At 44.0% G+C, this 19,974-nt stretch overlaps 1 protein-coding gene across 2 annotated transcripts in view; it reads left to right on the top strand.

Annotated features, from left to right (window-relative positions):
• WDR62 (WD repeat domain 62) overlaps positions 1 to 19,974 on the top strand; it is a 49,083-nt gene that overhangs the window by 11,713 nt on the left and 17,396 nt on the right. For both annotated transcript variants that reach the window (XM_055310627.1, XM_055310626.1), the window contains exons 8-13: positions 476 to 636; positions 1,943 to 2,132; positions 12,606 to 12,743; positions 15,073 to 15,251; positions 16,410 to 16,501; positions 18,098 to 18,223. In XM_055310627.1, the coding sequence (XP_055166602.1) occupies positions 476 to 636; positions 1,943 to 2,132; positions 12,606 to 12,743; positions 15,073 to 15,251; positions 16,410 to 16,501; positions 18,098 to 18,223 (886 nt within the window). The remainder of the gene's footprint in view (positions 1 to 475; positions 637 to 1,942; positions 2,133 to 12,605; positions 12,744 to 15,072; positions 15,252 to 16,409; positions 16,502 to 18,097; positions 18,224 to 19,974) is intronic.

Below are 19,974 nucleotides of genomic sequence, written 5' to 3'. Positions count from 1 at the left end.
CAGAGGTCTGGCACTTCCTGCCCCTTCCATCTGTGTATCCTGGCAGGATAGACAGTCTGATAGTCTTTTCTGTATATAGTAACATTTTTCTGTGTTGCTTTGAAGTATCTCTATGAAGTTGTTTTTAAACAGTAGGGGAAAAACATAAGCCTCAAATTCAACCCTGGTACTGCATGTTACCTATCTGAAGTCACAAATTGCTGAACAGATTATTTTCCACAGACGCTGAGTTCCTCTGTAGACAGTGATAACAGTTCTGTCACAGTTTGTGCCTCTGTCTGCCTGCTGGCACGTTTTCTCCAATAGTGACTGCCATCTCCTAACTTCAGAAGTTTAAAATTTGCCAAAATGGGCTCCTCAAACCCAAGGAACTCTAAGGCTTCTCAGAGGCTGAATTCTGCTCTGTTAGTCCCTATGTCTCTGAACTGGGCCACATGCAGCACCAAGTCCACTTGGGTCCCCTTTGCCCCCACAGGTCTCCTTATCTTCATGCCTCTGTGTCAGTCAGGAGCTCATCTTCTGCGGCTGCACAGATGGGATCGTCCGCATGTTCCAGGCCCACAGCCTGCAATACCTTGCGAACCTGCCGAAACCACACTACCTTGGGGTGGACGTGGCCCAGGCTCTGGAGCCCAGGTACTGCCTAGCACATGGTAGGAGAGGGGCCCAACGCAGAGTCTGTCTCCCGACATCCATTCGTGCATCAAGCTTCATGTACCTATCTGGCTGGCCCTGCGCTGGATAGAGCTATTACAAGGCAGCAAAATCTCTGCCACCATGAAGTCTGCAGTCTAGTGAGGGAGCTTGATGCCAAACAAGTTTACAAACAAGGTCATTTGAGATCGTCATAAATGCTTGGGTGAAATAAACCAGGAACTCAGGAAGGAAAGTGCCTGGGGGTCGGGCTACGTTGATTGGGAGCAGAGGAAGTCTCTGGTGAGGAGGAGCCAGCTATGTGGAGAGGTAGGTCCTAATAGCAAGTATAAAGACCTGAAGGGGAAAGTGCCCTGGGCTTGGCGTGTTGCAGGTACAACTAGAGGCTGCATGGCCAGAGCCCAGTGTGCCAGGGAGAATGTTAGGAGACTGGTCTGAACATTGATGGAAGCCTGCAGGGGAGCTTATAGTCTTTTCTGGGGTCATTGGGCAGCCACTGGAGATTGCAGGCGTTGGCATTAGTTATATGGTTGGCCTTAAGCATTAAATCCGTCTGGCTGCCATGTTGAAAGCAGGTTGAAGGGCTGAGCTATGGTGTATCTTCCCCTTTGTTGTAAGGCTATTGGGGGAAAGGGCTACCTAACTGGGTGCTGGGTGCCTGGGGCTGCCTGTTTGTAAATTGCTGGACACTACCTCCTGGGTACCTTTTCTGAGTGACACACAGTGTTGTGTTATAGTGACCAGGCCGCCCAGCCCCCCTGCCACCTTCGCCGTGTGTGCTTTAATTTCCTCATCTGTGAAATATAGTACCTACCTCTCGTGGATACTAAGGATTCAGGGCAGCTAAAGCTCTCTGATGGTCGCATAGTAAGTGCTCAGTAAACTATAGCCTTTGTAGGGAGGCCCTAGGCCAGGGGACAGCACCCCAGCCCTGGCATAGGGACTTTTGGTCATGTGTTGGTGAGGCCAGTGTGAGAGAACTAAGGTACATGCCCATTATCCTTCCAGCTCAGAAAAAGGATGGAGCTTGGGTTGGGTGAGATGAGGGAAGGTGAAAATTCAGATATTCTCAGGGGCCAGGCAGGAACTTCCAGTTAACAACCACTGTACTAGAAGCAAAAGCAAAAGAAGAAGGAGACAAGAAGTAGAGTTGGAGTGGGAGATGAACCACCTCAATTATCATAAGGGATGGCATTGCCAGGCAAGAGGCAGCTTGAGTGTCACCAGAGGCAGCTGTCATTGATACACTGCCATTGATGGCGACTGATAACCCATGTGGCCTTGTTAGCTTCCTCTTCCGCAGGAAGGCAGAAGCAGTCTACCCAGATACAGTGGCGCTGACCTTCGACCCCATCCATCAGTGGCTGTCCTGCGTATATAAGGACCACAGCATCTACATCTGGGACGTCAAAGACATCAACAAAGTAGGCAAGATGTGGTCGGAGCTCTTCCACAGCTCCTACGTCTGGAATGTGGAGGTGAGCCCCTCTTCCTCTCTGCCCCTGCTCAGCTCCCATCCGGGGCTCAGCTGGGGAAAGCTTCTGCAGTTTGGGGAACCCATTCAGCCATTCCTTCACAAGATACTCATGGGCCCCAACTTGGTGCCAGGTGCTGTTCTAGGTGCTGGGGACATTAGTTGAGAAGGAAACTGACAAATGTCCTGCCGTGGTGGAGCTCACATTTGGGTGGGAGAGTAATCTCATACACATCATCAATGACAGCCAAGCAGCACTACCTCTCCAAAGAAAAATAAAACCAGGGGAAGAGAGACCAGGGGTGCTCTCTGAGGACGTGACCTTCAAGCAGAGACCTGCAGGGAATGAGGGGCAGAGGCATGCAGCCACTTGGGAGGACTGTGGCAGGAGCGTGTGTACCTCATAGAGCTTGCTGTGGAGAGCTATTTGTGTAGGTTAGTGCTCTTTCAAGTGTTGAAATTTTCGGAGAATGAGTCTTTGGGGGTGTTTTCATTCTCTAAAGCTGTTCTAAGTTTTCCTTGCAGATAAGACAACTGGTGGGGAAATAATTGTATTCTACCTCTTTTCCCTTCTGAAAATTTCATACTGTGAGGAACATTTGTCCTAGAGAAATTATGTTTTCAGTGGCCCAGTTCAGAATTAGGAGAAATAACTCGATCCTTTTCAACAACCATTATTCAGCCCTTTGACTTTTCGAATCCATCTGCCTTTCATAGATCTGACATTTCTGTTGATAGCACTTTACTCAACAAGAATGTTTTTTAAATAACTTTAAAATTTTATATATAAATATATTCTCCTTGAAAAAAGGGTGAAATGTTTCAAAACTAAAGTCTGTTTTGATCTGCCCACCCCCAATCCTGTTCACTTTCACCCTCACCTTTGTTATTAGTTTATTATGTGTTCTTTCAGTTCTTTTCCTTTGCATTTGCCTATTATTTATGTGTATCTGTCTCCTCAACAAAAATATCTGTGGGTGCATCTTTTTATCAGTTCTGGAAAGAACAGCCAGTACAGATTTAAAAATTGCCTCTACCCCATTCTTTCTCTTCTTCTGCAACTCCTAATGTCCTAACCCTCTTTGGCCTTCAATATTTTTTGAATAACAGATCTAGAAAATCATACAAAGGAAATGTACAGTTTATTGATAATTGTTAGGAGCTATTGATGCTCAATGCCTAGATCCATCTATTCCTTGGGGGTTGCAAATGGTGATATTCTAATTCTATCATTTCTTTTTATTAGTTGGACTACTTATATGAAGAAACACTTCCCCTCATCTACCATTTGGTCACCCAGTGGTACACTTCATATAGGAAAGGCAGGATAAATGCTTGATTCTTTCCCTTTATTTACCAGTTTTCAAGATAATGAATTGGTTCCCTGTCCTCTAAAGGTAACTAGTTGTTTTTATTTAATATCATTATACACTCATATGTAAATATATTGGATATATTTTAATCCATTGCAATTGTTAACATTATGGAGGCTCAAATTGTCTCATCTTTGACCATTGGGAGCCTCTTCAAGTTGGCTTCTGAGTCCTCTGGACATGACCCTTGTAGTCTTTCTTTGGTAGCTACCTTTTGTTTTTTGAGATGACAAGATATTCCAGCTTCATCTTGTACATTTCCTATCCCAGACTGGAATCAATCATTTCTTAAAGAAGCCCTAAGTTTTGGTTTCAAGTTGAATTGGTATTTCAAATTCATAGTCTGAGTGTTGGGGATGCTCATAGGTATTAAACTGATCCTTCCAGAATACTAAAGACACGGGGGATGATGGAATTAGAATATCCCCGTTAATCATTTATTTATTCTCACATTATGTGTACAACAGTCTAAGAATGACAATTACTCAATTTTAAAAAGAGTTAAAACAATTTTTTTTTTGTATATGTTCTCCATTCTCTCCCAATTTTAAAAAAATAGTTATTCAACATCTATGTGACCTGCTCATGTAGCCATTATATACCATGTTCTCTTCCTTCTGACCCCATTTATTTAGGGGACTGTAAGTGTACATATGTATTGTGTTGAAATACAGATAGCATAAAATTTGCCATTTAATTTATTTGTTTTGAGAGAGCGTATGCATGCATGCGTGCACGTGCAGGTTCAGGGGAAGGAGCAGAGGGAGAGTGAGAGAGAAAATCTTAAGCAGACTGCAGGATCAGTTTAGAGCCCAATGTAGGGCTCAATCTCACGACACTGAGATCACAACCTAAACCGAAATTAAGAGTCAGACACTTAACTGACTGACCCATCCAGACCCCCCTAAATCATTTTAAAATGTACAATTCAGTGGCATTTAGTACACTCATAGTGTTGTACAACCATCCCTATTATCTAGTTCTAGAACATTTTCATCACTCTAAAAGGAAACTCTGTACCCATTAACCAATCACTCCCTATTCCCGTTCCCCCAGCCCTAACCTGCTTTCTATTGGTATGGATTTGCCTGTTCTAAATATTTCATACAAATGGAATGATAGAATATGTGGACTTTGTGTCTGGCTTCTTTCCCTTAGTATGTTTTCAAAGTTTTGGGTCTTGGTTTTTAAGACTTTTAATTATTTGAGAGAGAGAGAGCACAAACAAGGAGAGGAGCAGAGGGAGAAGCAGACTCCCCACTGAGCAGGCAGCCCGATGTGGGGCTCAATCTTAGGACTCTAAGGCCATGGCCCGAGCTGAAGGCAGACACTTAACCTACTGAGCCACCCAGACACCTCTCTTTTTAAGTTTTATCTGTGTTGTAATGTTTCAGTACTTTATTCCTTTATAAGGTTGAATAATATTCCATTGTGCAGATATGCCACATTTTATTCATCTGTTCATCAGTTGGTGGACATTTGTGTTGTTTGTACCTTTTGGCTATTATGAATAGTACTGCTATGAATGTTCATGTATAAGCTTTGAATATCTGGTTTCAGTTCTTTTGGGTATATACCCATGAGCAGAATTGCTGGGCCATATGGTAAATCCTGTTAGCTTTTTGAGGAACAATCAGGGTATATACCCATGAGCAGAATTGCTGGGTCATATGGTAAATCTTGTTAGCTTTTTGAGGAACCATCAGACTTTTCCATAGCAGCTGCACCATTTTACATTCCTTTTTTTTTTAATTTATTTAAATAATCTCTGTACCCCAATGGGGTTCAAACTCACGGCCCTGAGATTAAGAGTCATACACTTCCTTTTTTCTTTTTAAAGATTTCATTTATTCATGAGAGACAGAGAGAGGAGCAGAGACAGAGGCAGAGGAAGACACAGGCTTCCTGCAAAGAGCCTGATGTGGGACTCAATCCTGGATCCCAGGATCACGCCCTGAGCCAAAAGCAGATGCCTAATTGCTGACTCACCCAGGCATCCCAAGAGTGATACACTTCCAACTGAGCCAGCCAGGCACCCCTCACCATTTTACATTACCACCAGTGATGTATGAGAATTCCAATTTCTCTACATCCTTACCAGCACGAGTTTTTTTGATTTTTGCTTTAAATTATAGCTGTCTTAGTGTTTGACTTGCATTTCCCTAATGGTTAGTGATGTTGAACTTCTTTTCATATACTAGTTGGTAATTGTATATCTTTGAAGAAATGTGTATTCAAAATTTTTGCCCATTTTTTACTTTGGGTTGTTTGTCTTCTTCCTGTTGAATTGTAAGCATTCTTTATATATTCTGGTTACTAGACCCTATTAGATATATGCTTTGCAAATATTTTCTCTCATTTTTTGTTATTTTTTCACTTTTTTTGATGGTATCCTTTGTACAGAGGTTTTTAATTTTTTTTTTAAATCCCAGGGATCCCATAGGTTTTTAATTTTGATGAAGTCTAATTTATCTATTTTTTTCTTTTGTTGCTTGTATCTTTGGTGTCATAGCTATAAAGAACCGTTGCTAAATCCACAATCATGAAGATTTGCTTTTCTTTTAAGAGTTTTATTGTTTTAGGGGCTCCTGGGTGGCTCAGTCAGTTAAAAGTGTCCGACTCTCTATCTCAGCTCAGGTCTTGATCTCAGCGTTAGGAGTTCAGGTCCCATGTTGGGCTCCATGCTGGAGCACTTTAAAAAAAAAAAGTTTGGGGGATCCCTGGGTGGCTCAGCGGTTTAGTGCCTGCCTTTGGTCCAGGGCGTGATCCTGGAGTCCCGGGATCAAGTCCCACATCAGGCTCCCTGCATGGAGCCTGCTTCTCCCTCTGCCTGTCTCTCTCTCTCTCTCTCTCTCTCTCTCTCTTCCTGTCTCTCATGAATAAATAAATCTTCAAAAAAATAAATAAAAAGTTTCATTGTTTTAGCTCTTCCATTTATGTCTTTGATCTCTTTTGAGTTAATTTTTTTTTAAGATTTTATTTATTTATTCATGAGAGACACACAGAGAGGCGAAGACACAGGCAGAGGGAGAAGCAGGCTCCATGCAGGGAGCCTGATGTGGGACTGGATCCCAGGTCTCTTAAGATCATGCCCTGGGCTAAAGACAGCGCTAAACCGCTGAGCCACTGGGGCTGCTGCTTGAGTTAATTTTTGTATATACTTGATGCAGAGGTCCAACTTCATTATTTTGCATTTGTTTTGTTTTTTAAAATGTTATTTATTCAGGAGAGACACACAGACAGAGAGGCAGAGACATAGGCAGAGGGAGAAGCAGGCTCTCTGCAGGGAGTCTGATGCAGGACTCCATCCCCAGATAGGAATCACACCCTGAGCCAAAGGCAGCTCAACCACTGAACCACCCAGGTGTCCCTAACAACTTTGGGATTTGTTTGTTTGATCAATATTCATTTGAGTATTTGGGATCTCTTACAATTCCATATGAATTTTATTTTTATTTTATTTTTTTAGTTTTTTTTTTCCATATGAATTTTAGGATCATGTTTTCCATTTCTGGGGAAAAGAAAAAAGACTTTATCTCCATTGTAATCTTTATTTTCTTCTTCCTTTTAGCTTTTGGTTTAGTTTGCTCTTGTTTTTCTGGTTTCTTAAGGTGAGACATTTTTGATTTAAGATCTTTTTTTTTTAAGATTTTTTTTTAATTTTGAGAGAGTGCACACACAATGGGAGGGGAACAGAGGGAGGGATAATCCCAGAGGAAGGGAGAATCTCTGGGCCAATTGTGGAGCTCAACATGGGGCTCCATCCCATGACCCCAAGATCACAATCTGAGCCAAAACCAAGAGTTGAACATTTAACTGTGCCACCCAGGCGCACCTGAGATGATGATGATGATGATGATGATAACCATTATCTTTTTTTTAAGATTTTATTTTTTTATTTGAGAGAGAGAAAGAGAAAGCATGGGCAGGGAGAGGGGCAGAGGGAGAAGCCGACTCCTAACTGAGCATGGAGCCCAATGAGGAGCTCAGTCCCAGGACTCTGGGGTCATGACCTGAGCCAAAGACAGACACTTAACCAACTGAGCCACCCAGATGCCTGTTTAAAAAAAAAAGTTTTTTTTTTTTAATTCGTTAGAGAGAATGAGCAAGGGAGGGGCAGAGGGAGAAGCAGATACCCTGCTGAACAAGGAGTGGACTCAGGACTCTGGGATCATGACCTGAGCTGAGGTAGACACTTAACCAACTGAGCACCCAGGAGCCCCAATCTGCTTTTTTTTTTAAAAAAAAGATTATTTATTTATTTATTCATAAGAGACACAGAGAGGCAGAGACATAAGCAGAGGGAGAAGCAGGCTCCATGCAGGAAGCCCAATGTGGGACTCGATCCCAGGACTCCAGGATCACATTCTGAGCCAAAGACAGAGACACTCAACTGCTGAGCCTCCTAGGCGTCCTGTCAGCCTGCTTTTCTAATGTAGGCATTTAGAGCTGTAAGTTTCTCTCTGAGCGTTGCTTTTGCTGCATGCCATAATTTTGGTATATTGTGTTTTCATTTTCATTTGTCTGACAGTATTTTCTAATTTCTCTTTGATTGCTTCTTTGACCCATTGATTGTGTAAAAGTGTATGGTTTAATATTTATGTATTTGTTAATTCTCCAAATTTCCTACTGTTATTTGTAATTTCATTCCAATTGTGGTTGGAGAAGATTGTATAATTACAGTTTTTTTAAAATGTATTGACTTATTTTGTTACCTAATGTGTGGTCTGTTCTGGAGAATGTTCCATGTTCACTTGAGAACATGGATTTTGCTGTTATTGGGTGGCATAGTCTTTATACATTTGTTAATCTGTTTGGTTTATAGTGTTTTTTGCAGGCCTCTGTTTCCTTATTGATAATTTCCCTAGAGCTGTCTTTTTTTTTTTTTTAAGACTTTATTTATTTATTTATGAGAGACAGAGAGAGAGAGAGAGGCAGAGTCACAGGCAGAGAGAGAAGCAGGCTCCATGCAGGGAGCCCGATGTGGGCCTCCATCCTGGGACTCTGGGATCACGCCCTGAGCCGAAGGCAGATGCTAAACCGCTGAGCCACCCAGGGATCCCAAAACTTTTTTTTTTTTTTTAAGGATTTTATTTATTCATGAGACACAGAGAGAGAGGCAGAGATATAGGCAGAGGGAGAAGCAGGCTCCCTGCAGGGAGTCTGATGTGGGACTCAATCCCCAGATAGGGATCACACCCTGAGCCAAAGGCAGGCGCTCAACCAACTGAGCCACCTAGGTTCCCCCTCTCCTTCATGTTTATTTATTTTTTTTATTTTTATTTTTTAAGATTTTATTTATTTATTCATGAGAGACACAGAGAGAGAGAGGCAGAGACACAGGCAGAGGGAGAAGCAGGGTCCATGCAGGGAGCCTGATGTGGGACTCCATCCCGGGTCTCCAGGATCACGCCCTGGGCCGAAGGCGGCGCTAAACCGCTGAGCCACCTGGGCTGCCCACTCCTTCATGTTTAAAGGGTAGTTTTGGAAGGGAGAAGAAATGTGTGGGAAATATCAGAAAGGGAGACAGAACATAAAGACTCCTAACTCTGGGAAACGAACTAGGGGTGGTGGAAGGGGAGGAGGGCGGGGGGTGAGGGTGAATGGGTGACGGACACTGAGGGGGGCACTTGACGGGATGAGCACTGGGTGTTATTCTGTATGTTGGCAAATTGAACACCAATAAGAAATAAATTTATTATAAAAAAAGGGTAGTTTTGCAAGGTACAGAATTCTTGGTTAACATTTTTTTCTCTGTAGTACTTTAAATATGTTGTCCCACTGCCTTCTGGTTTCTATGGTTTCTGTTGAGACACCAACTGTTAATTTTATTGAAGATCCTTTGTATGGAATAAGTCATCTATCTCTTTTTGCTTCCAAGATTTTGTCTGGCTTTTGGCTTTCAGTAATTTGTGATGTGTCTTGACATGAATCTTTTTTAGTCTGTTTATCCTGCTTGGAGTTTTTTCAGCTTCTTGAATGTGTTGATACATGTCTTACATCAAATTTGAGAGGTTTTAGCCTCTATTTTTTCAAATATTTTTTTGTGCCTCTTTCTTTCTAGACTTCTACGTGTGGATGTTGATGTTGTCTGTGGTCTTGTGTAGGTTCCTTAGGTTCTACTCATTTTTCTTAAAATTTTTTCATTCTGATCCTTAGACTGGGTAATTTCAATTGACCTATTTTTGCTTCACTGATTCATTCTTTTGCTCACTAAATTTGCAGTTGAACCCTACTGAATTTTTATTTTAGTTATTATACTTTACAGCTCTAGATTTCTATTTGGTTCCTTTTTTTAATTTTTTTTGATATTGCATTTTTGATGTGACATTGTTCTTCTGGTTTCCTTTAGTCCTTTGTCCACAATTTCCTTGATCTTTTTCAGTATATATAAGACAGTTGATTTAACTTCTTTGTTTAATAAGTCCAATCTGGGCTTCCTCAGGCAGTTTCTCTTAATTTCTGTTTTCCTATGAATGGGCTGTGCTTTCTTCTTTTCTTCTCTTTCATTATTCTTTTGTTGAAAACTGGGTATTTCGACTATTATAATGTGATGACTCTGGCAATCAAATTCTCCTCCCCGCTAGGGTTTGTTATGTGGGTTGTAATTGTTTAGTGATTTTTCTGAACTACTTTTGTAAAGATTGTATTCTTTTTCATGTGTGGTCACTGAAGTCTCTTTTCCATTATCTGAGTAGTCAACTAATGATTTGACAGTAGTTTCCTTAAATGTCAAAATTCAGCAGCTTCTTTCTTTTTTAAGCTCCTCCTGGTTATTGTAAGTTAGATTCGGGGTTCTGAAAAAGTTGATTCTGATAGTTTTTTTCCAGCTTAAGGTTGCTTTGGTGGAGGGATAGTTTTTGGAGTTCCCTACTGTGCCATTTTCAGTGATGTCACTTGACCCATATTTATTCTTTGTTCTACAAGTAACAGGTATTTACATATAGACATTTGTTGACATCTCCAGTTGTTTTTGTAGTTCAGAGTTCATTCTTTGGAAGACTTGTCAGGAACAGGTCATGAGCCACCCAGGCATCCTTTATTTCTGGTTTTTCTAATTGTGATTTAGGTTGCTATCCATATCTCAGATCATTTTCTTAATGTCTTCTAGCTTATCTTGAAATAGTAAGTTACAGTTTTGATTTGTTTTGTGGAAATATGTTTCTGGTGTGCTTTCTTTCTTTTCATTTTATTTTAACTTTGTTTGGGACTTGAGTTTGGTCCTTTTTTTGTTTCCTTTTTATGTAATACTAGTTTTTCCGAATTTTTAGAAGTTGGTATAGTTTGTGGCGTGCCTGGCATGAGACTTCATCTGGGGATTGTGAGGTTGAGCTCCATCTTGGGTATAGACATTCCTTAAAAAAATAACAAAACATAGAAGTTGGTGTTCAGAACATTTTCCTACTTCTCAGGAAAAAATTCCATCTTCCATGATTTTTATACTGTTTAAAAAAATATGGCAGCTTGCCTTTTGATATTTCCTTGTTATGTTCCTGTTTATGTGTACCTCTACTTTGTTCTAAGCCTCCCCTTTACTCTGGCTCTCCTGGCTCTCTCTTTTTTTTTTTTTTTTTTTAATTTTTATTTATTTATGATAGTCACAGAGAGAGAGAGAGAGACAGAGACAGAGACACAGACAGAGGGAGAAGCAGGCTCCATGCACCGGGAGCCCGATGTGGGATTCGATCCCGGGTCTTCAGGATCGCGCCCTGGGCCAAAGGCAGGCGCCAAACCGCTGCGCCACCCAGGGATCCCCTCCTGATCAGTTTTGTTTCCACTCAGTAGTTTGCCCTAGGATAGGCCTTTGTCCTCAAAGAGAGCCCTGGCAGGTCAGTTTTGAGTTTATGGGCTTCACTGCTCCAGACTTCTAAATGCCAAACCTGGCACTCAGCTACTATTGAAGAAGATGAAACCCTCCTGATTTGATTCACATCTCACCTCCTAAAAGCTCCCTCACTGACCTAGCAAAATCAACTATTTCTTCAAACTCCCCTTCAGACCTAACTGCCAAACCTTGCAGTTAAACCACTATTGGAGAGGATAAAACCCTCCCAATTTAAACTGTTGTTTGGCCTGTTGTACCTTCCCATGAATACCTGTTGGCTACTTTGGGTTATCCTTTGTTGGATCTGTCAGGGTCTTCATTGCTTCCCTCTACTTTCTCTCATACACATGTTGATGATGTGTAGATCTTATGACTAGAGGTAGTTTGTCCCTACCTGTTTATCTTTTGGGAGTTAAGAGAATATCTTATCACCTAGTTTTGCTGTATTGTTGTTCATGTGGTTTTGGTCACTCATTTTTATGTGGGGATTTTTTAAATTTAATCATTTAGAGAGTGCATGTGTGCGAGTTGGGGGAGGGACAGAGGGAGAGAATCTTCAAGCAGACTCAAGCTGAGTGCAGAGTCTGAGGCAGGGCTCAGCCCTATGACCCTGAGATCATGACCTGAGCCAAAACCAAGAGTCGAATGTTTAACCAACTGAGCCACCTAGGTGCCTTGTGTGGGTTTTTTAGATTAAAAAAAATCTCTGCTGCTGCTATTATCATCTCAGAACTCAGTGTTCCATATTTTGAAATTCCTTTATATGTTATCTCTCTGACTCTCTGAGCTGTATTTTGTTTTTTAGAAATAGTTCTGTTTTGTTCTTTTTCAGGTTTGCTTGGTTATTCTTTCTAGTTTATGGTTGACTACTCTTTTGTCAAAGTTCTTCTATTTCTTTAAACACATTAAACAGAGTTATTTTATATTCTGTCTGATTTTCCAGTATTTGAAGGTGGACTGTTTTTTCTGCTGCTTCTTGCCCATGGTACCTTGTTTCCTTTTTTGCTTAGTGATTTTTGACTGGGCTGCCCATTTGCCTTGGAAATTTATGTGCGAGGATGTTTCATGACCTGGGCTGAAGATGGTGCATGGACAACATATGGTAGCATGTAGTGTCCTTTTTTTCTTGTTTATTTTTAACATAGAAGACATTACACTATGCCTGTTTATCTGCAACATGCCTTTTCTTTTTTCCACCAAAATACAATAGAATATCCCAGTGCTGTCATGGAAATGGTTGTAATGAATCACTCTTTGCCTTATTCTCTGGGAACTGTAGGTGTATCCTGAGTTTGAAGATCAGAGAGCTTGTCTGCCATCAGGATCTTTTCTTACTTGTTCCTCAGACAACACCATCCGCTTTTGGAACATGAATAGCAGTCCCGACTCTGAATGGCAGAAGAATATCTTCAGTAACGTGAGTGGCTTAATTGTGAACCATATTTTAGGAGGAACAGAGATGTACTTTAAGCTAGGATAGAGGGGTAGGAGAGAATCCTATGGATCCTGGTGTTAAGCTTTCCTGGATGCAGGGACCAGGAAGCACTCTGTGTCTCCCTCTCTCGTTTCTTTCTCTCTCCTTTTATTTCTTTCTGAAGTAGCATGGTCTCTCCTCTCGGCTTCTCTCTTCCAGTCAGCTCCTGCCGTCCAGGTATGTGTCAACACAGCTACTCCAGGCAACTTGCCATATTCAATAGAAATGAAATTGTAGGGATCCCTGGGTGGCGCAGCGGTTTAGCGCCTGCCTTTGGCCCAGGGCGCAATCCTGGAGACCCAGGATCGAATCCCACGTCGGGCTCCCGGTGCATGAAGCCTGCTTCTCCCTCTGCCTATGTCTCTGCCTCTCTCTCTCTGTGTGTGACTATCATAAATAAATAAAAGAAAATTAAAAAAAAAAAAAAAAGAAATGAAATTGTACCCTAAGTGTTAAGTCAGAACTTCCTGGAAGAGCACCTGGTGGACCAAACCAGGGAGAGGCGTCCCCTGTCTACCTTGCTGCCAAACTGTGAAGCCTTGGGTGAGGGTGCTGGCAGGACCCCAAAGAGAGCCATGATGGGAGGATATAGAGAAAACTTTGCTGAAGAAATAGTTGATATTGCTAGGTCGGTGAGGGAGCTTCTCTTAGGAGCTGAGATGTGAATTGTGCATTCATCTTCTCTGCAGATGCTTATTAAGATCTGCGCTATGGGGCAGCCTGGGTGGCTCAGCAGTTTAGTGCCACCTTCAGCCCAGGGTGTGATTCTGGAGACCCAGGATCAATTCCCGCATCAGGCTTCCTGTATGGAGCCTGCTTCTCCCTCTGCCTTTCTCTCTCTCTGTGTGTGTCTCTCATGAATAAATAAATAAAATCTTTAAAAAAAAAATCTATGCTAAGCACTGTGCAGTGAACTAGTAACTGCACAAATTATGATATAATCATTTTTAAAGATTTTATTATCTGAGAGAAAGAGAATAGGCAGGGGAGGGGCAGAGGGAGAAGCAAACTCCCCACTGAGCAGGGAGCCCAACGTGTGGCTCCATCCCAGGACCCCTGGACCATGACCTGAGACAAAGGCAGTTACTTAATCGACTGAGCCACCCAAACACCCCATAAATAATCATTTTAAAAAAATATTTATTTGAGAGGAAGAGTGATAAAGGGCAGAGGGACAGAATCTTCAGACTCCTCACTGACCGCAGCGCTCAGTCTCACAACCCTGAAATCATAACCTGAGCCAAAATCAAGAGTCAGACGCTTAACCCACAGAGCCGCCCAGGCGCCGCCCCTATGATATGATCACAAGCATGATAATCACCATGAAAAAATTGCGAAATGCTAGTAGGATATATAAGTGTCATATGATTTTATCTGTGGTGTCAAGGGCAGCTTCCTAGGGGAAGAGGCAACTGAGATATGGAGGATTGGAATGAGTAAAGAGGGGAGGGGAGAGTGTCCAAGCCAAGGGACTAGCCTGTGCAAAGGCCCGGTGGGAAAGAGTCTGATGAGTTGAAAAACCTGAATGGTCAGTGTGGCTGACCCTTATGCAGGGTGTGTATAGCAGGTGCCCCTTTACTCCCCTCATCCCCTTCACCTAGTATTACTACCTTCTTTTCCATACCTGTGATATGTTACATTTAGCTGCATACAACAGGAAAATCCAAAATAAGAGGTAAACGTTTGGTTTTCTGACTCCTAAATAGCCTGGAGGTAACCAGTCCAAGCTGTTTTGGCAGCTACAGGAGGAAGTCCTTAGAGACCCAAGAGCCTTCAGCTCTCCACTCTGTCATTTTGGAGTAGCCCTTGACCTTGTCATCCAATATGGCTGCTAGAGCTCCAGGTAGAAGAACAAAGGAAAAGGAAGCAGAAGGGTTCTCACTTGTTTTATATCTCATTGACCAGAATTTATTCACAGAGCCTCATCTAGCTGCAGGGGAGGGTAGGAAACAGTTATTCTCAGTAGAGAAGGTTAAATTTGGAGTTCTGGGGGCTCCTGGGTGCTCAGTGGTTGAGTGTCTCCCTTTGGTTTGGGGCGTGGTCCCGGGGTCCTGAGATTGAGTCCCACGTCGGGCTCCCTGCAGGGAGCCTGCTTCTCCCTCTGCCTATGTCTGCCGCTCTCTGTGTCTCTCATGAATAAATAAATAAAATATTTTTTAAAAAATGGAGTTCTGTTACTATGAAGAATGAGAGCCTGGCTATTGGGAGACAGAATTGCAGATGTGCTTCAGACCTTCCCAGAGCACTGACCTCAGCCCTCTCCTCCCTGCAGACCCTGCTGAAGGTTGTGTATGTAGAGAATGACATCCAGCACCTGCAGGACATGTCCCACTTCCCAGACCGAGGGAGTGAGAATGGAACACCTGTGGATGTGAAGGCTGGGGTCCGAGTCATGCAGGTCAGTCCTGATGGCCAGCATTTGGCTTCAGGCGACCGAAGTGGAAATCTGAGGCAAGTGAGCCCTGGCAGATGACTAATGTACACTTCCCAGCTCAGGTTTGGGTCCTGAGGGTGGTGTGAAGGAGCCCTGACTTGGGCACCTCTGCTTCCCCACTGAGAATGAGGGACTGTGAATGGCAGTCTGGAAACCACCCATCCCTGAGAACGTAAGCTAAGCAGTGTCTTCCAGAGGGCTGAGATAGTGTAGCTCCAGGACCTCAGCAGCTGGGGCTTGCAAATGGCACCTGCATTGTAGATGGGCAAACTTGCACAATTGCAGGCTAGGGTGACACTTTCACCAGCCATGTGATACTGGTGCTGAATAGTCAGAGGGGATGCCAGTTGGGGCATGAGGGGTCCTGGTGGTGCGGGAGGGGGGCCAGGAGGATGGGACATTGGAGAGCTCAGGCTGTTTACCACCACTATGAGATTTTTTTAAGATGTTACTGGCCCAGTAGCTGCTGACAGAATATGGCTGTGACCCCCTAGGTGCCGAGGCCGTTGAGGGGGGGAAGGTAGAGAGCACATGCTCCATGTGGCCTGATACTGCATCAACCAACGTAGTCATTTCACCCACCTCTGATGCAAGTGCTGGTATTAGCTCCATGTCCAGATAGGTTAATGAGGCAGTGAGGCAGGAGAGGCCGGTGGCTAAGCTAAGGTCACACAGCTGGAGTGGAGGACCTGGGATAACTGGCTCTTATATCATCCTAGATAGCCTGTAGGTGGTTTGATTTCATTTGGAGAGAACGAGGAAAGTTTAGATTTGAGAGTCTTTAAGAATGAGAGATTGTAGTGAAGTATTCCCCACCCATAGGTCCTATCCTTAGTCTGACCTCTGACCTCCAGCCCCTCCCCCACCCCCAGGGATCTCCTCTGACACCACCCTGCTCCACTCCTCTTCCCCCAGAGGACTATCCTAGACCTGGCCCATGGAGCCATAAGGGTCTGGGTGCCCACCCACTGAGGTGGGCAAACCATTCTCAAACCTTTGAGAAAGCAGGTTTCTAGAGGAAAATAATGGTTGGGCATCTCTCGACTAGCTGGCCAGGGCAGGGAGTCCCCCATGTTGCCTCACAGGCAGCTCTGACATTCTCTAGCAGTGGCAGAGCACCTAGAGCCGAGGGGCGGGGGCTCTGGGTAGGGTACAGTGGACAGTATGTCTCCCAGGATCCACGAGCTACACTTCATGGATGAGCTGTTCAAAGTGGAAGCCCATGATGCTGAGGTGCTGTGCCTGGAGTACTCCAAGCCTGAGACAGGTAAACCTATACAGGGTAGAAGGGGGAAGGCAGGGGAGCAGGGCCCCCCAGCAGAGCCATAGAAACGGATAGTTGATGTCTGATGGGGCTGTGTAAGCGCCCCTGTTGCTGGGCCCTGAGTCAGGGTAGCTGGGATTCTAGAATACAAGAATCTGGAAGGCAGGACTGGGCTGGACTTGCTGGCCCTGGTTCTCAGCGCCCCAAACAGCACTCAGGTTAAAGAGGTGAGTGCTGAATGAAAGAATGTATGGATGAGCTCATCTCCTCCACTGGAAAAGATAGATCAACAGTTATAGATCACATATCGAACATATTGATTTTGAAAAAGTTTGATACCTACAGAAAAATCACATGAGTACTAGAATGAATACCCATGTTCTCTTCACCCAGATTCCTCAGGGTTTTTTTCTTTTCAATTCTGTATGACCCTATAACTGTGTGTATGACTTAATCTGCTTCCCCATCTCCGTTTCTGTCTCTATGCATGTGTGTGTACATATACTCATGCTAATAGAATAGTAGCATATTCATTTCTTTTTTTTCTGCTGATTTTTTTGAGAGTGAAGACATGACCTTTCACTCTCCAGTGGGTCTGTGAGCATTTCTTAGGAATGAGGACATCCATTTACATGGCCATGTGCACATCAGTTGTGGAGGTTTCACTTTATCCTATAGTCCTCCCTTTTGTGGTCTTTATTCCTATTTTACTGGCTGTCCCAGTATTGTCCTCTATAGCACCTTTCTTTTCCAGTCCAGGTTCACACTTGAGTTTTCATAGCTCTTTTGTCACCTTTTTTCTGGAATATTTCCACAGCCTTAATTTGTCTTTATGACTTGGCTTTCTGCAGAGTACAGACCATTTTATGGAATTTCCTTCGATTTGAGTTTGTCTGTTTTCATCATGATTTCATTTCGCTGATACATTTTTGGCAGGAATAGAACTTAGGTGGAGTCGTGTCCTGATACGTTAGCAATCTTCCCACGCTCTTTCCTCCTCCATTTCCTCAAACACCCTGTTCCCCCACCCTCCGCAGTTCTTTAGATCTGTCTTCAGTGCATCCTTCCCAAGCTCTCCTCTGCCTCCAGTCATGTGTTAGCCCTCAGACATGCCAGGCAACCAGGGTACCACTGTCTGAGGGGCGTACTGGCAGAAGTGTGGCAGCGGGTCATCAGTAAGACCTCTTCGAGACCCAGAGACCCAGAGCTCAGAGAGTGAGGGAACAGTGTTCCGGGGAGCCTGAGAAGTTGGCAGGACTTCACATGGGAAGCCAAAGAGTTGGACTTGACAGGAAGAAGCTCTGGGCTCTGCTAGGATGTCTGCTATGGGTACAGGTGGCAGAGTGTCCGTATGTACGTGAAGATTCATCCTCCTGAACTGGTGGCATGGGGTGTGAAATGCCAGGGTTTGGGGGCCCTGGGGCAGGACTACAGATAGCTGAGGAAATTGTCCCTTCCTGGGTTTGGGGCAAGTTGGCCGCAGTTACAGAACCAAAGACCCCTTCTTCAAGGCTGGGGAAGCCCAGTCTCATTGCCGTGTGGGAGGCCAAGGCATTGAGCAGCCTCCTGGGAACCCAAGGCTACCCTGTCCACTCACAGGGCTGACCTTGCTGGCCTCAGCCAGTCGGGACCGACTGATCCATGTGCTGAATGTGGAGAAGAACTACAACCTGGAGCAGACCCTGGATGACCACTCTTCCTCCATCACGGCCATCAAATTTGCTGGTGAGCCCCTCCCTTCCTGCTTCCCCCGCCTTGTTTGGCGCACTCCTTTGGCTGCAGGTAACAACACTAAGACTCCCTTTAGCTTAAACAAGAGGGGAAAGCAAGCTCTGGATTCAGGCCCAGCTGGATCCAAAGGTTGGTTGGTTTGTTTATTTGTTTGTTTATTTAACCTTTCAAGACTGCCTCTGTCAGCTGCGCCTTTCTATGATGGGCAGCATCTTGGTTATCACTGTGCCACTGAAAAGAGATTTTCCCTCTTCCTGTCTATTTTGGCAGAAATTGGGAGCTGACTTCCCTTGTGCTGGCTTGAGGCACCTGCTCTTTTCAGAACAGCTCTCAGTGCCAGGGCTTTGGGATGTGTTCTTGGACCAGGTCTGACTCATGCACCCCTAGCCCATATCTGCCTCTGCCTCCAATCCAGGAGGACTGGAATTAGATGAATGTTGCTCCCCTAAAGGAAACCAGGGTGCCAATCCTGTTAGAGGGCAGGGTGGGCACTGGTGACCTTGGCAGAAAAATAGGTGACCATGAAAATTGCTGGAAGCTAACTCTGTGCTGGAGAGGATCCTCGCACTTACAGCTGGAGTCACAGAGCCAGTGCGTGCAGGCTTAGGATATTGTGCAGGGCTGCTGACAAAGCCCACACTCAACTAGGAAATCAAAGGGATTTCCTCTAGACTCAAAGGATTCAGTATAGAGGTCCTTGGCCCTAAAGGATTCCAAGGGGAGGGGAGGTGGGTCCTGTAGGGTTAACTGATCAGAACCCAAGAGCATATTCAAAATGATGTTCCAGAAGAATATATTCATGGAGAGAATATACCCATGTACTTTTCTAAGTTCTTGACTGTGAAGAGGTTTTTTTTTTTACCTGTAATCTTATGACTGAGAATGTACTACTGTCCCTTGGTCCTCCCTACCTCCTGCCCTACCTCTCTGTAGCTAAAAGAAGTTAACAATGTTTGATGTGTCAATGAAGACAGCCAGATTTGATTAGCTAAAACTTCTCAGACATCTTTAAAAACCTATTTGTTCCACGGAATAGAGTTGGAATAAGTCAGCAAGTCTAGCAGTTTGGCCACCAGTGACCTCAGCTTTAACAAACAGTCTGGATCTGAGAGCAGTGATGATGACCCAAGGGGTAGCCCAGGAGTTGGTCCTTAAGGCCACCTTCTGCATTACAGGGTGTAGGCTTTATCAGAGTTCCCAGCCAGTCTGACAGGACATGAATCCTAAACCCAGCTCTTGGGTGCTCTTTTCCAGCTGGGCTATCTATGCTCACAACATGGACAATTTTATTGTCAGTATAAACTGGACTCTAGCTGGTCGAAACCTGATGGTCGCTGCCATGCTAAAAAAGGATTCGGTCTTTAACAGTGTTATCTGAAACATATCCAAACAAATGAATACAATATGTGTAGTTTGCAGAATAATACATTGAATTTCCCCATCAAGGTTCATAATCAGTGGGTATGAACTAGAACAGACACACCTATTGTTTATAACCAGTGACTGTTCTGATCGCTTGTGTTCTAACATTGCTAAGCATGTGGGCTCCCCACCCCAGGTTAAGAAGCAGAACATTACCAGTAACTTGCAGGCCTCTCTGGGTCCTTCCCAGGTCATGCTCCCTCCCCCACACGGGACTCACTCCCTTCTGTGGGCCAGTGACTCCTGCTTGAGTTATATCTTGTGTGTCAGGCCTGAGCTTCTCCGGTATCCTGCCATGAAGCAGCAGATCTGTGGTACCAGGG

The sequence above is a fragment of the Nyctereutes procyonoides genome, unplaced genomic scaffold, assembly GCF_905146905.1.
Source record: "Nyctereutes procyonoides isolate TBG_1078 unplaced genomic scaffold, NYPRO_anot_genome, whole genome shotgun sequence".
NCBI lineage: Eukaryota > Metazoa > Chordata > Mammalia > Carnivora > Canidae > Nyctereutes > Nyctereutes procyonoides.
This window is presented reverse-complemented; position numbering and strand designations above follow the sequence as displayed.